The 19146-nt window shown below is 39.8% G+C and overlaps 1 protein-coding gene across 2 annotated transcripts in view; it reads left to right on the top strand.

Annotated features, from left to right (window-relative positions):
- CNPY1 (canopy FGF signaling regulator 1) overlaps positions 1–19146 on the top strand; it is a 169334-nt gene that overhangs the window by 120807 nt on the left and 29381 nt on the right. Inside the window, exon 2 of one of the 2 annotated variants that reach the window (XM_069084495.1) lies at positions 1504–1619. The exons of the other annotated variant lie outside the window; for it this stretch is intronic. Within the exon in view, the coding sequence (XP_068940596.1) occupies positions 1504–1619 (116 nt within the window). The remainder of the gene's footprint in view (positions 1–1503; positions 1620–19146) is intronic. 2 annotated transcript variants of the gene reach the window in all.

The raw sequence follows: 19146 nt of genomic DNA, 5'->3' as shown, positions 1-19146 counted from the left end.
CAGCAAAAATATTCTCTGTGAGTTGGAGCAAGAGTGAAAATCCAACAACAGGAAAAGCTGCATGATCAGGAAATAATGAATTGTTCAGTTTGGCTTTCTTTTCTACATCCACTCTTTCCTTTCTATTTCTTACTCATCAATCAATAACAATTACTTACATTTATATAGTGCTTTATAATATACTTTATATATACTTAATCCTTATACATACATTTAATCTTCACTACAACCCTGTAAGACAACTCTTATCATTATTATCCCCATTTTTACAGGTAGATAAACTGCAGACAGAGGTTAAATGACTTACCCAGGGTCACACAGATGGTCAGTGCCTGAGGCAGGATTTTAGTTTAACTCTTGCCGGTTATAGGTCTTGCACACGCTCCGCGATGCTACATTGCCTATCAAATTCTATCCCTACTTTCCCCATAATCTCTGCCCATACCTCTGTATTAGTCTGCCAGTACTAGCTACCTGTGGGTTTTGCTCAATCCTGCTAGTGGTAGGTAGTGGTATACCGGAAGAACTTGCTGACTACTCGCCCAGTCCAGTTCTAAGGCTTTAGGGAGGAATTTCTCTGGGAGACCTTTCTCTTACAAAGCTTATCTTGGTGATTGGTGACAGCACTGGGGGTCCTAGTCCAAGAAATTAATTGTTTGGGAACTGTAGGGAGTAAGCAAGTTAGGATATTTTTTAAAATAGGGCTAGAAAGCATGTATACGTCAGAGACTCATTGGCTGAGTTTCCAGGGCTGTGGAATGGCTTCCTGAATAGGCCCTAATTGTCACTTTCTGCCTCCACGCATTAAAGGACAGGGTAGTTCCTTCTAAGTTGTCATGATAAGGTTAATCTAAGTAAGAGTACAATCAAGGAACAAGAATGCTAGAGCTAAGTGGCAAGTAATAAAGAAATTATTACAGTACTATTTGGTGCTACCAAATAACTGAAAAGAAGGTTAGAATCAAGATTTGTTTTAAAAACCTATTATGTCTGTTTTGGGCACATGTCATATTTCTCCCAGTCATTAAAAAAATTTTTTTTTTTCAAAAAGGATCTCCTTAGCCCTGGTGAAATTCAAAATAAGCAACTCTTCAGTGGGGATGAGCTGACTTCTTCCACCCCCCCCTCATTAATAAAGTGGAAATTTCTTAGGCTAGTAATCCTATACTTGACAGGGCTCCCCAAACACACCCCAGGATGGGGGAGGGAACTCTTCAGACTCATTGTTGTGTTTTTTGGGTAGGCAAGCAGCAGAGAAAAATAAAATCCTTTTTGGTGCCTGGGGACTTTTAGAAATGCCCACTGACAGCTAGATGGTACAGAAAATGGCTCTACTTTCCCACCATTTCTAGAAGGCCCATTTCCCACCCGATTCTGCACTCTTCCTTTCCCCTAGTCAAGCCCCACAAATCGATTTCTTCTACTTACCTGCCCTTAGCTTTTCCTCTTATTCTCCTTTCACTCCCCTCCTCTGTAACCGGCTGTGTTTTCTGTCTTGTTTAGCTTGCAGGGCCTTGATGGATGAGGTAGAGTATGATGTTATGAAAGCACGTCAGAAGAAGGGTGTAAGGGTGAAGTCGTACCGCATAAGGCCTGATGGGACGCAGGAGAGGACCAAGGTAACGGAGAAATTATATGCCAGGACATAATTGCGGATATGGGCAATTACCAGTCATTTATCCAAACAGCAGTTGGTCTTAATCTTCTAACCTTTTTCTTGTTCAGGGTATCAGCCTCTAAATTGCTTCTGAGTCCTCAGGGACCCAAAGTAATTTTTAAGCTTGAAATTGAAGTATCTCTTTTCTCAGTACCTAAATTTTGTGCCTCTGTCGCCTTGGCAGGCATTCTGGCACCATTATGCATTAGGATAAGAATAGGCCATCGTGATTCTTGGGCAAGGCCAGTAGGGGGCCAAGCAGGACTTGGCTAAGGGGTCCATGCAGTGAGGAAGGGGAGCTTCTGTGAGGCTTAGCTCTGCCTCCCATTTTTCCTTTGCCATTCTGTGGTGGAGGGCTTTGGGAGACACTTTAAAATGCAATACCTTTCTAGGTGAGAACAAGGAAGAGAAAAATAAAGGCTGATCAGGAGCCCTTCTGGCCTGCATCTGGTTTCTCTATGAGAGTGGATAGAGTTCCCTTTTTTAGACCTTCCATTTATAGGAAGCAGTGGTATTGGAAGGTGAAGGAAAAGCCCTACATTAGAAATTAGGAGAGAGAACTGGGACTTTCCAATGGACTTTACTGCTACCTAGCTAAAGTTATATTTTAAGCCAAGATATAAAGTTATATTGCTTGGTTCTGTTTAAAAAAAAAACCTGTTTCTTGAGAAATGGTGCTCAAGTGTGCTCATGTGTATGTGTGTGTGTGTGTGTGTGTGTGTGTTTTGAGGTATCAAAGACCTGTGTGATTTCATCAATTCAGGGTATTCCCAGTGTGGAAAATCATTCCACCAAAGCACAATTATATCACTCATCTAATACTTAAAATCTTAGAAATTTACCTAGGGCACTGACAGTTTAAACTCACTTGTCCATGATCACAGAGTTAGAATGTCAATGCAGGACATTAGTTAGATCCACTTGACTGTAAAAGGTCAATTTTCTTTTTACTGTCCTTGGCTACAATACTCCCCATAGCTGAAAATAATTAGTAGGTACCAATGAATAAATTGAAGAGTTCAAGATCATCAGAGACCATTTAAGTAGCATCAGGAAGAAAGCCCTGGACTGGAGTAGGATAGAGTCTTTCCACTCATTAGGTCTGTGCCCTTTGACAATCTCCCTGGTCCCCAATTTATGCATCTATAAAATCAAGGAGTTGGACTAAATCAAGGGACACCAAACTGAACACTGGGATCTGCTAGTAATTTTGAAAATGCTCCCTGATATCACTCCCCAAGCTAGTTTCTGCCGAATCCCCCTCTTGGAGGTTATAATCTTGACCTCACCCTCAAACCTAGTCCCTCAGAGACTTTACTAAATGTCCTTTCCTCCTCTCTCAACCAGAAACTTACTATCAGTAATTCTCACCCCCAGCAGACACATACATATACACACTGTCATCTCAAGGCTTCAGGAAAGAAAAGGAACTCTGTATGGAATTGGCTTTGAGGTCCCTTTAAGTTCTAAAATTCTTTGAGAATCAGTAATAGTTTACATTTTCTTAGCATTTAGTTTCCAAAGAGTGTTCACATCAGTAACTTAATTCGATACTCAAAGCATTAATACTTAACTATAGCAGAGGTGTATCTCCATTTTACTAATAAAATTAAGGATAAGAAAGTACAAATTACTTGCCCAAGGTCATACAGCTAGTAAATTGCAGAAGTAGGAACCACTTGGGTCTTCTATGACTTTTTCCACTATTCTCACAATTTTGTCTCCATCAAGAAGCTATTTGCTTAGGATTTCTGGTAGCTGGTAACTCCTCCCTAGTTACCAATAAGTAGGCTAGTTATACAACTTGCCCCCAATTTAGACTAAGGACACTTGGGCATAATAGGTACTACATGGCATGTTCCCAGCCCCATGGAAATCTCTGAACCATTAGACCTTTAGATGTCCCTGGTGGGCACCACCAGACCCTGAATTAATGGCAGGTCTTTCAAGACCATTTCCCTTGCTCACCCTTGAACCCTAGAGTTCACATTAAAAAAATTTTTGTTATCTTGTTCCCCCAAGGGACCCACTGAAATAATACCAAGAAAACCTTCACTTTCTATATAGTACTTTCCATTTACAAAGTGTTTCACACATAGCAGTAGAGTGGAGTCAGTTTACCCATTAAAAACTCACATGACATAAATTCCATTGGGTCCTCAAAGCTATTTGGCAATCTTGGTATTCAGGACATTATTCCCCACAGCTACTGCTACTAACTCACTTTTGGCAGGTGTAGGGAAGGTGTGTGTTGAAGAAAGGCTAGGGAAAGCATCAAAGAGAGAGAGGGCAAGTGGTATTTAAAGTAAAATTAGCTTTTTACATTTTATCATTGTGTTATCAGTAACATGAGCCTTTCCTGATTCCCAGAGTATCTAGTGCAGTCTCCTATTCAACAAAAATTAAACCTCGTATTTATTTTGGAAATACTTTAGTACGTGTCTACCCCCAAGTGTCTAATAATTATTACAATATTAGGGATGTATTGATGGATAGCAAAGACCAAGATAAGAGAAGAAAGCTTTGATGATTAGAGGAAAGAGTAGGGGAACCAAGAGGTATGAAAGAGAATACTTTACCAAAGCAAAAATGAACTGTTATTCATCAAGAACAGATTATGCCAAATTAACTTGGTTTTCTTTTTTTTTTTTGAAGGATTGATAAATATACTAGTAAATGGTAGGAATTCTGTGGATATAATTTGCCCATCTTAGCAAACTTTTGATATAGTATCTCATGCTATTCTTGTAGAGAAAAATTGAGAGGTATGAATTAGATGATAATGTAGTCAGAAGGCTTAAGACCTGGTTAGATGACTGAATTTAAATTGTAATTGGCAATGGTTCAATGTGAGTATGGCAAAAGGTCTCCAGTGGTGTACCCTAAGGACCTGTGCTTGACCCTGTGCTCTTAACGTTTTTATCAGTGACCTGTATGAAGGCATAGAGGCTCTGCTTATCAAATCTGCACATGATTTAAGCCAAGATATAAAGCTGGGAGGGATAGCTAGGACCCTGAATGACAGGAGCTGAAAGGAACTTGATAGATGGAGCCCTGGGCTGAATCGAATAAGATGAAGCTCAATGTGATAGGTGTAAAATCTTGCACTTGGACACAAAATCTGGCATCACAAGTATAAGATTGGAGAAGCATGAATAGATAGCAGTTATGAAAAAGATCAGGGGATTCTAGTGGATTGAAGACGGAATGTAGCAGCCAAACAAGCAATGGAGTCTTGGGTTGTATTAAAGGGATACAGCTTCTACAAATAGGGAGGTGATAGCCCCACCATACTCTGCCCAATGTACATTGCAGTCCTTCTCTCTGCTAATTCTTCCACACTTACCCCATAAACAACGTGTGTGTGTGTGTGTGTATGTATATTTGTTTGCAACCCCTGCCCCATTAGAATATGAGCTCCTTAGGGGAAGGTGCTCTATTTTGGCTTTTCTCTATATGCTCAGTTCTTAGCACAGTAGCTGGCACACAGTAAACAGTTAATAAATACTCATTGACTGATTGCCAGATCTCAAGAACATTTGTTCAGTTCTGAGCACCTTGGTTTAAGAAAGACACTGATAAGTTAGATAGTGTTCAGATGGTGGTGGGCCTGGAATTCATTTCATATAAGGATTAGTTGGAGGTACTGGGCAAGGTTGGCCTGAAAAAAAAAAAGAAGACTTGGGGATGACAGGATAGTTGTATTAAAGTATTTAAGGACCTGTTATGGGAAAGAGTGATTAGATTTGGGTTTTTTTTGGCCATAGAGGTCAGGACCAGGAACAAGAGGTAGAATGTATAAAGAATCCAGTTTAAGCTTTTGATGACAGGAAAAACTTTCTAATAACTTGAGCTGGCCCAAAGTGGAATGGGCTGCCTAGATGACCCATTGTTGAATATACTACAGTATGCATTCCTTTCATGTATGGGTTGGACCAGATGGCCACTGAAGTTCCTCTTAGCTCTCAAATTCTGTGATTTGGAACTAGAAGTGGTTTCAAAGCCATCTAATCTAACCCTAATTTGTAAATGGGGAAATCAGAGACCCAGAGAGGTTGAGCGAAAATTGCCCAAGGTCACATAGATACTAAATGGCAAGCCAGGATTTAAAATCCACATTCTATGACTCTGAGTTCCTTGGTCTTTCCATTGTACAATTTTGCTTTCCAAGCTCAGGTGATAATAATAACAGCAAACATTTATGTAGTGGGCAGCTAGATAAATAGAGTGCCAGGCCCAGAGTCAGGAAGACTCCTCTTCCTGAGTTCAAATCTCACCTCAGACACTAACTAGCTGTGTGACCCTGGGCAAGTCACTTAATTCTGCTTCAGTTTCCTCATCTATAAAATGATGACTGAGCAAAAACAAACAAAACCCAGGCTCAGATCCTCACTCTGTCACTAACTCTTCCTCCTCAGGTGAGTCATTTCATCCCTCTCCAGCTTCAGTTTCCTAATGGGGGGATATGGGGTGGGGACAATGGTTGGACAAGGATGATTTAAAAGATCCCTTCTCAATCACAGTCAGTGAGCCTATGGTTTGGTCTTTGAGAACTGTTGGTCCACACAGGGTGGCTATAACCAAGCTGCTGATACTCAGGTTCTCCTCCCCAGCCTGAACATTCTGATTTCTCTGGGATCATGTGGCACAGTGGATAAAATGCTGGGTTTAGTTTAGGAAGACCCAAATTCAAATCTCACGTCGAACACTTAAGAGTTATGTGATCATCAGTAAGTTATTTAAATTTTCTGACTCCCAATTTTCTGTCTGTAAAATAATGATAACAACACCCATATTCAGTTGTTTCAGTCGTGTCCAACTCTTCATGACCTTAGGGTTTTCTTGGCAAAGATAGTGGAGTAGTTTGTCATTTCTTTCTCTAGTTCCATTTTATAGTTGAGGAAACTAAGGCGAACAGGGTTAAGTGACTTGTCCAGGGTCACACAGCTAGTAAGTGTCTGAGGCTAGATTTGAACTCAGGAAGATGAGTCTTCCTGACTTGAGGCCCAGCCCTCTATCCTCTACAGCACCTAGCTGTTCTGTAGGAGCTACCAACAGGGTTGTTATGAGGCATAAATAAGAGATTTGTAAGAGCTTTATGGACAGCAGTTACTGTTTTGTAAATGAATATAAAAATGTTCCAAACATCTTAATGCGGTGTTAAGTTATTAAAGCTTTGAGCTACCTTGAGACTTTGGGACATCCTGTAATGTCAGAGTAATGTAAATTTTGAAGTACTATGTCAATGTCCATTGTTGTTATTTTTATTTTTCTAGAAACTATTATATGCTTAGTTAGCAGAGTAATTTCAAAAGCACATGTGTCATATAATCATCGGGCAGGAAGGCATTGGCTAGCTAATTTCCTAACCTGTCCTAGCCTTTCAAAATGTCCACAACCTACTTTGAGAAACTGCTCTAGAATCTTACCCCTCTCGGCGAGAAAGTTGCCTTGTGTCTTAAACTGAAGCTCCCTTGCTGTGATCCAGGGACCTGGGCTGGGCCACTTGACCCACATTCTACACCTCCAACTGGAGATTCAGGGGATTTGCTCAGCATGAGGTGAGGAGATAAGCTTTAACTTTCTTCCAGGCCATCCTGGAAGTGAGCCAAGCAGTTATTACTAGGGCTCCTATTACACAGGCATGTATTTCTTGGGCTGCATGGTAAGTGGAATGTTGGCTTGCCTTGATATTCACTGGAAGAACAAAAGAATGTGGCAGTGAGCTTTGTTTTCTGATAACGAGAATTCTGACAAGCAGCTACAAGTGAGTGTGCTCCATTTCCCAGGTGATGATGTTGGTGTTCCCACATGGTCAGCCAAAGGTGAAATAGAGCACCCTTCCACAATGTTCTTTTATTTGATTACTTTGTTCTTAGAGACAAGGAAGAAAAAAACAACAACTCAAGTCACAAACCTAAAGGAAATCTATTTTCACTGAGGTGGGGAGTCAAGACACAGGACAGAGCTATCGCTGTGTCCTCTGAATTTAGTCACCTGTCTCCTTAGTGGGAATAATGAACTATGGCCCCCAAAGGGGACATAGGTAGAAGCCTTGGCTGAAATAAAGCCTCTTTCTTTTTTATAGCAAAGCAAAACTAGCAGACGTTTAGACAGGTACACAGGTACACACTTTATATACATGACTTCATTTGGTTCTCATAACAATCCTCTTGAGATAGATGCTGTAGGTATATATTATCCCTATTTTAAAGATGAACATACTGAAGTTCAGAGAAGTTACTTAAATTGCCTATAGTCACATGAGTGTCAGAAACTGAATTTGAGCCCATGTCTTCCTGACTTTTAAGTTCAGCATTTTATCCAATCCATAACACTACCTTTTGTATACTTTTGTTGTTATTGTTCAGACGTTTCAATTGTGTCCAACTCTTCATGACCCCATTTGGGGTTTTCTTGGCAAAGACATTGGAATGGTTTGCCATTTCCTTCTCCAGCTCATTTTACAGATGAAGAAACTGAGGCAAAAAAGAGTTAAGTGACTTGCCCACAGCTAGTAAGTTTCTGAGACTGGATTTGAACTCATAAAGATGAGAATTCCTGACTCCAGGCCAGTTGCTCTGTGCATTATGGAGCCTTTTGCATACTACACTGTTCAATATGTTTTATTTGCCCCTATGCTGCTTATTGCCTAGGTGACCTTGTGGCAAGTTGATTTTCCTCCCTGGTTCTCAGTTTCTTTATAAAATGAAAGATTTGACCTTGCTGACTTCTAATGCCTGTTAAAGCTCTAACTCTATATTTATATATTGTTTCTCTCACTGAAACGTATGGTCCTCAAGGGTAGGAGCTGCTGGTTTAAGAAAATTTTTTTTTATCTTTCTTTGTATCCTCAATGCTTAGCACAGTGCCTATAACCTATATAGTAAAAGCTTAATAAATGCTTATTGATTGACTATTCACTCTGTGTACCTGTCTTCATAATATTAATAGTTAGTATTTATATAGTGTTTTGAGGTTTGCAAAGCACTTTACAAATATTTGTCTCATTCGATCCTCACAACCCTGAGAGATAGGTGCTGCCATTATCCTCCATTTTGCAGATGTGGAAACCGAGGCAGAGTGTTAAGTGAGTTGCCTAGGTTCACACAGCTAGTAAGTATCTAAAGTAACATTTGAGCTCAGGTCTTCTTGCCTCCAGGGGGTCCAGGGCCCTATCCACTGTGCTCCTAGCAGCTTGCATTTGAGAATGTCTGTATTTTGTCTGGTGGGTTAGCTGAGTTGGTTAGAAGAGCATGACATTGAAGTCAAGTTCTTATATTCAAGTTCCCAGATGGACCAGTTGACTTTACATGGGGGGGGAGGGAGGGCGGAATAAAAAAAACAAAAAACATCCATGCCACAACCATAGTTCCAAATATTTATTCTTGGTCCTCCAGCAACTGTCTTCTTTAATTCCTCGTCATTTAAAATAATCTCATTCTTAAGGACCCCCTCACAGTTACCAAAGTGATTTCCCTAAAGCTCAGGTAGAACAATGTCAGCCTCCTACTCAATAAACTTTAGTGGCCAATTATTATTTCTGGGATCACATAAAACCTTTTTAGTTTGGCATTTAAAGCCGCTCACAGCCTGGCCTTTCCTTCTTCTCTAGTCTTACACAATTGCCTTTCACGTATTGCAGTCCAGCCAGACTGGCCTATTTTCTCCTCCTTGAACATGATGCTGTATCTCCAGTCTTTGGACCTGGAAGGATCTCCCAGAGGTAAGGCCTTACAGGGGCCTTTTTGAATCTTTCATTTCATTCAAGACTCAGCTCAACCACCACCTTCTATGAGAGGCTTTCCCTCATGCTCCCAGCTCTTTCCCCATCAAGGTTACCTTCCCTCTACACTGTATTAGGCATGTATGTGTACATATTGTCTCCCTCAGTAGAATGTAAGCTCATTGAGGGCAGGACTCTTAAAGTTTTTTTTCTTTGTATCCCCAGCACTTAGCACAATGTTGGCACACAGCAATTGCATAAGTAACTAATAAATGCTTGTTGGTTGGTTGATCATCTTTGTGGACCCAGGTTTATTTAATATACAAATAACACATAGACATACAGAGATCCTAAGAGATCCCAGAATTGTTATAAAATTCATATTTTATAGTGCTTTATGGCTTGCATTTTCATAGTTGAAAAGAACCTCAGAGGCCATTTATTTCTAACCCATACTTAATAGAAGTATACTCTAGATTACCCTTAAAATTCAGACAGTCAATGTCAGGCAGAAAGCATTTATTAAGCACCTACTGTGTGCCAGGTACTAGTGCTGGGGATTCAAAGAAAAAGAAAAAAAAAAAGCCCCTGCCCTCAAGGAACTTACATCCTAATGGGGGAGACAACATGTAAATAACTATGTAGAAATAATCTACATTCAGGAAAAGGCAGAAATAATCAATAGAGGGAAGGCACTAATATTGAGAGGCACTGGGAAAAGAATCCTGTAGAAAGTGGCATTTTCCTGGGGCTTGAAGGAAACCAGGGAAGCCAGGAGGCAGAGATGAGGAGGGAAAGCATCCCAGGCATGGTAGACAACCAGAAAAAAATGCCTAAAGATGGAGTGTCTTTTTTGAGGAGCTGCAAGGAGACCAGTGTCATTGTATTGAAGAGTATGTAGTAAGTGGGGGCATAAGGTATAAGAAGACTGGAAAGGTGTGTGTGGGGGGGGGAGAGCTAGGTTAGAAATGGCTCATTCAACCTCTGCCTGAATATCTCTAGGCATAGGAATGCCCACAAGCTCCTGTGGCAACCCGTTCCATTTGGGGGAGTGTTGTTAGGGAATTCTTTCTTTAATCAAGTAAAAATCTGATCTCCACAACTGCTCACCTATTGTTCCTAGTTCTACCTTCTGAGGCCTAACAAAAGAAGCCCCTCATCAACCTGAGAACCTTCAGATACCTGAAGGCAATCATCAGGTCTTTGAGTCTTCTGCCCTTCAGAACAAACAAAACTTGTTCAATGCTCATTCACCATTGTCCCTGGTCTTCTCACTGTCCTATTCATCTTTCTCTGGGCATGCACTGTCCAAACTTATCAATGTCCTTCCTAAAACATTATGCCCAGAAATGTATAGAGTACTCCAGATTACTTCCAACCAGGATGGAGTATGAGAAACTATCACCTTCCTCAGTCAAGATACTATGAATGTATTAATGCAGGACTAGATCATATTCATTTTTTTACTTCCAAGTCCCACCACTGACTCAAAGAATTGAAGTTTTTAATTGATGTTATTCTCAAGATAGCTTGAAATTCTTTGGCGTCATAGATTATATCATATTCTAATAGAAACAATATAAATGGCTAGAAATTTGCATTATGGGTAATCAAAGGAGTAGTTATTTTGCATAAACAATTCCTGTTGATGGTGAATTCCCAAGGCGGACTTTCCCTTCCTCCCTCTTATTATCATTAATATTCCCTTTAGCCTGGCTTTTTTGGTGTTTTGCTGCTCTATGAATGGTGTGTTGATTTTTTTTTTTTAAACATCAAATTACATTCACTTACGGCAGCATTTTGCTTGATGTTATTTTATGATATGCAGGGCGCTTGTTCTTTGTGACTTTCAAAGATTTCTCTTTTCAATAAAGCCAAGAATATAGAGGTTCTGTGGAGGCACATTCATTGAAGTGGAGGGTTCAGAGGGATGTCGTCAAGTAGCGTCTGGGGTGCTGGTGACAGGCCTGAGCCTAAGCCTGCTGATTGTATTAGATAAGAATGTTCCCACCTGACATTTCCTCTATGTTGTTACAAAGAGATGTCTGTTCAGCAAAATGTAGTTCCTATTTTAGTGCTGAAGTTCCTCTTTTTGTTGCTGTTAACAAATTGTATTAATGGTGATTTATGAAAAAATGCAGTTAGCCAGCCTCATATCGGCCCAGCATGATCTAGCTACAAAAGAGACCACCGTTTGGACCAAATGTAGTTTCAACTTTGGTTTATATAACTTTTTTCTTGGAACTGTACCTGTGATTTTAGTGGCAAAATTAAGAAAAAATCCATACACATATGTTATATATTCATAGTATAGAATACAGGACATATTATATATACACATTTTATCATATTGTACATAATATATGTGCCTATTATATAATGCATAATGTTATATATTCTATATAATATTGTATTATGCATAATATATTATACATATTAGATGTATATTTACACAGACACATATATATGCATACACATACATATTCCCTAAACTCTCTAAATATGTCAGGAACCAAACTTCTTCTTTTTTTTTTTAATTCTTTTTTTATTTTTGCAGGGGGGAGGGCAGGGCAATTGGGTTTAAGTGACTTGCCCAAGGTCGCACAGCTAGTAAGTGTTAATTGTCTGAGGCTGGATTTGAACTCAGGTCCTCCTGACTCCAGGGCCGTGCTCTACTCACTGCACCATACCACCTAGCCGCCCCAGGAACCAAACTTCTTAAAAGACACTGATAAAGTCAACAACCGTTGAAGTCAGGGAACCATGTGAGGGAGTGTAGATCTGGATCTCAGGTGCCATGATCCACTTGCTTTCACATGCCATTCCTTTGAATTCTATGACTTTCTTCAGTGTGATGTAATGGAAGAGTTTTGGACACAGAGGCAGAAGACTTGTGGTTTCAGTTCCAAGTTCTTAGGCAAGTCTCTTGCTTTCTTTGTGAAGTTATCTTTAAAATGGGAACAATAACATTTACTACCAAACTCATGGAACATATGCGAAAAAAGCATGATCTGAACATGAAATCTCATTTTTGTGGAGATTAATCACAAATTTCACCTTTTGTCAAATACCAGATGGGTGCTGAGCACTCCAGAAAACGGGCTCAGAGCTACCTGGGTTGCCAGTTAGTGGTGGAGTTGGAATTCAAAATCCAGTGTGCTAAATCTGAATCTAGATCCTGGACTCTCTCTACTCTCCACTGCTGCCTTCTCTATGATGGAGGAGGAAGGGGTACATTACTTCTCTCTAGGCCTCAGTTTTCTCATCTGGAAGTCAGATGAATCTAGGAGCCTTGAGCCCTGAAGATTCTAATTACAGTTATGGGAAAGGAAAATTCCTGAGGCTGCTTCCAGGTTACAAAGGATTTAGGGGAGTCCACAGTGGGGGATCAGTGACATCCAGAGCCAGCACGGGGGGAATTGGAAGATGAGTAGTCTTCTTTATCATTTGAGTTTGGGTTGGCCTGTCTGCCACCTCAGCTCAGTGTAATAATTCCCCAACCAATTACTTCTCTTGTGTGAGCCAGATCTCACTGATCTGAATTGTGACTGGGAACGTCCATTGCTCTGCTTTGCTGGGACCAGCAGGGGGACCTTTTCCTCTGGGCTTTCCTTAAATTCACACCCCAGAAGCCTCAAACAACCTGAGTTAAACAACCTGAAGTTGAAGCCCCGACCCCCCAATCCTGGAGATTAAAAATGGATGTCAACCCCAGGTGATATGTGTAAGGAGTGGAGTGAGCAAAATTAAAAGGGAGGAGGGTGTTTTAAAATCTTCTTGGGAGGCCTTGAAGCAATGATGAAGAAATCAAAGCTCTGAGAAGTTTGTTCTTTTAAATGGAGGCCTGAATGAATGACTTTGCCACCAAGAGAAGGTAATTATAAGCTAAATTTTTCTCCCTCAAATAACAAAACCTCTCTAATCTCAAAGGTATTATTTATTAGAATAATGGTCTCCTGATTTTTATTATACATACCATAGGAGGCAGAGTGCAATTTTTGTACCAGATATATCAGCTCCCTTTCGCCACTCCATACATTTCAAAGCAGTCAGGGACAATTCCAGAAGGCCAGTATTTGGGCTGAGACTAAAGGGCATCAATAGATCCTACTGGGAACACTCTGTTCTCTTCATTACCACTGCACTGATTACCAACCTTTGGGAGCTGTCCACACCCTTTCCTTTGTTTAATTTTATAAACCTATCCCACCCCTGAAAAATGCCATTGGGCATTTATTTATTTAGCTTACAGACGGATGAATATAAGAGGCCACTGCCTCTCCATGATATAGTGACTGGGCCAGCTTTTGAATTTGGGAAGACCTGGGTTCTCTGACACATATCTAATGAGGTATTTGGAAAGTACTTAGCACCGTGCTTGGCACAAGCACCATAGGAACGCAAGCTGTTGTTCTTGTTGTTGCTTTTACTATTATTGGACTATGACCTTATGCAAATTTCTTGACTTCTTAGTGTCCCAGACAAGTCTTTAAGACTATAAATGGCAGAATAGGTGCTGAGGTGTAGATGGAAATTTTCCCCCTTAGGAGTTTCCTATACTAATGAAACCACATACATACATAAATGAAAGTTAATTAAAATAAGTTTTGCTGTAAGGATCTTTTGAAAATATCACAAATGAGTCTTCCTCAACCTGCAATACACACTGCATATACCTTTTAAATAATTAAAGTCATTCTAAGATTGAAACTCATTATCGTAGAGCAACTGTTTTTCCACAAAGAACATCCGTGCATACATATATATACATATAAACATGCACAGGATATCCTAAAAGTCTTAGTGAAGTTTTAAACTTTAATAACTTTTAAAGTATAAATACTACAAACTTAAAAGAATGCCATTTGAAAGTTTGATTATTTAAATTTCCTTTGTATTTATTTAGTTTTATGAACTTTGAATGATACATTTTTAATTTTAACAAGACTGGGTGCCTTGGTATTATGCATTGTTTGTGTGACAATCTTTGGATGACATTTTCTCCATCTGATATATATCAGATGAGGTTCTCTTGCTTAATGACCTCAGTCGCCTGATCTATAGCCATTAGACTTTTTTCTTACAGGGCTGCTTTAAAACTGTCACACATGCACCAAAACCTCATTCTTTAGATGATCGTATGGCTAGCATTACAAATGCAATCATTTCCAACACTGAGCAGCAGCTGACTTGAAAGTCTTTACTAATTTTTAAAATTGACTAGTGTTGTGTGGCACAAGATGGTGGTTATGTCAGATTTTGATAAAAATATAGAAATATCTTTGAAATGTAAATAATTGACCTTTCAAGTGTTATTTTTTAAGCTTGTAGCACTAATGATTCTGAAGTTATTAAAGCATGAAAAAGCACTAAGACTTTTGGGATACCTTGTGTGTCTATTCTGTACATGTTAATATGTCTGTATATAAGCTTCTACATGACTATTCCATCTAACCCACTGCTTTTTCCTGCCTCAAGAGTATAGATTCAAAAAAAAAAAAGTATAGATTCAAAGCTGAGAGAGGCAGGAGGTGACTAATAAATATTTATGTTTATTTAATGTCCCATGCTTCAAGGATGAACTAAAGGTATCTGCTACTGAATGCTAAGAGGCAGTGGTACAATGGGTCTGGTATAGAAAGAACTGAATTCAAGTCTTAGGCCTGATGTTTTTCAACTGTAACTGTGTGACTGTGGGTAAGTCATTTCAACCTGATATGCCTCCATTCATCATCCAAGAAAGGGGGATGATCATACTTGCATTACCTATCCCACTAGGTTGTTCCTGAGGAAAACACCCGTTATTTTTTTTTTTTGGAGGGAGGAAGGCACGGCAATTGGGTTTAAGTGACTTGCCCAAGGTCACACAGCTAGTAAGTGTGTCAAGTATTGGAGGCCAGATTTGAGCTCAGGTCCTCCTGGCTCTAGGGCTGGTGCTCTATTCACTGTGCCATCTAACTGCCCCAATACATTTTTAAAGTGCAATCTAAATGTGAGCTATAATCATTGGACAAAGTTATTTACTTAAGGCAGAGTCAAGATGGTGGAGTGAGAGCTTAGCAATTTTGCTACAGTTTCCCCAAAATCTTTCCATAATAACCTAAAAAACACACTAAACTAAATTTTGGGTGAGAAAGCCAAGAAAAAGTCACAGTGAGACAATTTTCCATCCCAGGGCAATTTAAGGAGATAGACAAAGAGGTGTGTGGACACTGGAATGGAAGTTGACCAGGAGCATAGCAACAGAAATGGCATTGTGCTGTGGTGATCACAGCAATATCAGGGAGTAGCCCAGTGCCCAGGGACACCAAGGGGAAGGGATACCTTGTCATAAAGTGATATCAAAAGAATCATGTACTAGAAGTAGGAGCAGGAGCAGATGCCATCTGGCATCTCTGTTGTGCATTACCTAGTTCCAGAGCAAAGAAGAATGGTTCAGATCTCAAGGGACAGGGGCCCCCTACGTGCGTAAAGAGCAGGGAACAGATCAGGAGATCAGTAAACAGGCATCTCCCCAGATCACATCACATTAGAAGCACCAAAAACTTATAGACTCCCAGACTGCGTTGCAAAAAGAACAGAAGAACATGAAAGACAGAGACACTCATGTCAGACATCCTCTCTAAAAGTGAGCAGAACCCAACTCTAACTATAAAGTTCAAAGTCAAGAAATAGGCTGGAAAATGAGTTAACAACAAAAGAACCCAACTGCAAAAAAAAATGTACTATAGTGACAGAGAAGTTTAAGACATTCAGAAGGAGCCAACATCATGAAAACATTTACAAGCAAAGCCTCAAAAGAAAATGCAGATTTGACACAAGCCCAGCAAGAATCCTAGAAAAACTAAATGATAAAAAGAGCAAAAAAAATGTATAATATAAGAATAGTACAGGAAAATTGGGAATTGGAGCTATGCAAGAAAGTTATAAAAAAAGAATTAACAGCTTGGTAAAAGAGGCATAAAGAAAATAACAGCTTAAAAACCAGAATTGACCAAATGATCAGAGATATAAAGCCTCACTGAAGAAAATAACTCCTTAAAAATTAGAATTGACCAACTGGAAGCTAATGGTTCTATGAGACATCAAGAAACAATAAAAATAAAGTCAAAAGACAGAAGAAAATATGAAATACCTCATAGGAAAAATAAGTGACCTGGAAAATAGATAACGAGAGATCATTAAAGAATCACTGGACTGCCTGAAAGCCATGAACAAGGTTTCATTTTCATCTTTGTATCCTTAGTCCTTAGCACAGTGTCTGGCACACAGCAGGTATTTAATGCTTATTGATCATTTGATAGGTATGATGAAAAAGGTACTGAGTTCAAATATGAACACTTACATTTGACTTCTAACTACTGCTTTACTAGTTGTGTGGTTTTTGGACAGGTCACTTTCCCTTCCTGACCCTCTAGTTTCGCAATCTTTAAAGTGAGGGAGCTGTATTAGATTATCTCTACGGCCTCTTCCAGCTCTAATATCCTGTGATTCAGAAGTCAGCAACATATGCTTTTATATACTCTTTGTTTCTATACATTACTGTTTGAGAGAATTCTCTGGGAGGAGATGTTATGACCATATATCTGGAAATAAACATTGTATTATATTAAAGGTTACAAAGAGACAAGATTCATTGAAAGAAAGAGATCATTTCACCCCATAACCCTCTAATTAGGGACAGAGTCCAGACCTGTGATTTTATTGGTGTAAGGAACTGCTGCATGAGGAAACTCTCTCTACCAATGCAGGTCAGCACCTTCTCTGCAATTTAGAGTCTTAGAGGGTTCCCTAGAGCATCGAGAAGTTAAGTGACTTGCCCACGGTCCCACAATCACTATATGTCAGAGGTGAGACTTGAACCCAAACTTTCTCCAAGGTCAGCTCTTTAACCATTCCTGTATGCTGCCTTTCAACCCTATGATTATTAATATTAAGTGAAAAATAAAATGGAAAAATGAATGCTGGCCACTGTCATAGAGGATTCCAGAGTAGAGTCCATTACCTTAGAGAAGGTAAGTTCTTGCAAATGACATTGTTCTTAGTACATCAGACCCACTAACATTACAGAGACAAATGACATCTAAATCCATTCCAAAAAGCTCAATCTAACTATCTAGGTGGATAAAGAATGCCTATTGCTTAGACTATGATTTACAGTTGTTTGGATGGCCCAGAGGGTTTGTCCTTCAGTACCTGTGTCTTAGGTACTTACTACAGGCTCAGAATTTAATAGAGTGGGGCAAGTGGGCTAGAGAGCTTTGGGGAAATCCACTCTCAGGTCTCTCCCTGTACCCCAACAAAAAAATCAACCATTCCTATTAGCAATATTCTTCCATGACTATAAATTGTATGGTACCATGAACTAAAACAAAGCTCTCAAGGCCTCCTTCTGCCTCCTCCCCTTCTGCAGAAAGAATGTAGAATTAGGCACTGAGGCTGAGCTGTCTTGAGAGGTGAGTGAGTACAAAGTGGCTAAAACTGAATTTGAATTCAGGTCTTCCCAACTCCAGGCCTAGCGCTCTATTTGCTGAACTACCTTGCTACCCCAGAGGTTAAGCGCTTTCCTTGAAGTCATGTAGTTAATGTATATCAGAAGTGGGACTTAAACCCAGTTCTTCCTGGTCCTAAAGCTGACCAAAAAATAAAAAACTTTTAAAAATTTAAAAAGGACCAAAGGAAATTGGCATCTATTATCACAAACAGGCCCTTGAGCTTAAGGCCGCTTCTTTTTTTGAAGCCTTCTGTTAGGAATTTGAATTCCATTTGAACCTTGAACTTCAGACATAGGATGAGTTGTAATATTTAGGACTTGGAAGAGAGATGAAATCAGCTCCTTTACCCACAAACTCTGGGATGAACTCTCATGTGTTTTCAAGCAGCTTAGATAGAAGGTTGTCAGTGAATCAATCATTGCCTTCACCTCCAGGGCAATGAGAAAGCCAAACAGCCCTTTCCCCTATTCATTGGTAGGTAGTGAGTTCGACTTGTCAAGATTTTTACCTGGGACTACATTTTACTGCTTGCCCTTCAGACTGTCACCCGTTCAGCATGACACTTTTCCTGGGATTTCCTATTTGCCGTCTGCCTGCTTTGATTGTGTGAGGCTGATGGCAGCAAGAGCTCCCAGAGGGAGAGCAGAGCAGCTCATAGGAAACAGAGATACAAATAAGGAATTATCCCATCTCTGAATTCAGGAGGTGTCACATTCAGCACACCTCCAGCTGACAACAGAAATGTCCAGATCTGAGACCAGTGAGGGGGGGGGAAGGGAGAGGAACGATTTAGAGAAGCTTAGAGACATTCAGGGACAAGATATCGAAGATCCAAGAGCGCTCCAGGACAAAATGGTCACCATCTATGTGTGGGGCCAATCTGACAGCTTAAGGCCTGCTTTACTTTGGTAAAAACAAAACAAAAAAGAAACTTCTCTGTTGTGTCAAGGCCTCCCAAAATGAGGTGCTCTCACTCTTGCCAACTCTCACCAAATGCATTTCAAATTCACTTAGTCTGCAGAAGAAATCAAATCCTTAAGGATTATTTATCTCTAAAACATAATACCTGTATAGCATCATAAACAGAACTGTGACATAAGCCAGATGTTATTTACTATTTTTAAAAAGAGGTTTAATTGATGCCTTTAATTTTTACATTACAATCATTTCTGGATACCTGGATATCTGGGTGTGGATAGTGGATTTTCAGGATTGTAGCCATCCCTACCCCCTCCCAACCCCAAAACTGAAGACTCCCTTGTAACAAA

Source organism: Petaurus breviceps, unplaced genomic scaffold (assembly GCF_028583685.1).
Source record: "Petaurus breviceps papuanus isolate PSGF00001 unplaced genomic scaffold, PetGlider_PUasm1.0 115, whole genome shotgun sequence".
NCBI classification, from domain to species: domain Eukaryota; kingdom Metazoa; phylum Chordata; class Mammalia; order Diprotodontia; family Petauridae; genus Petaurus; species Petaurus breviceps.
Note: the sequence above shows the minus strand (reverse complement) of the source record. Positions and strands in the feature narration are given on the sequence as shown.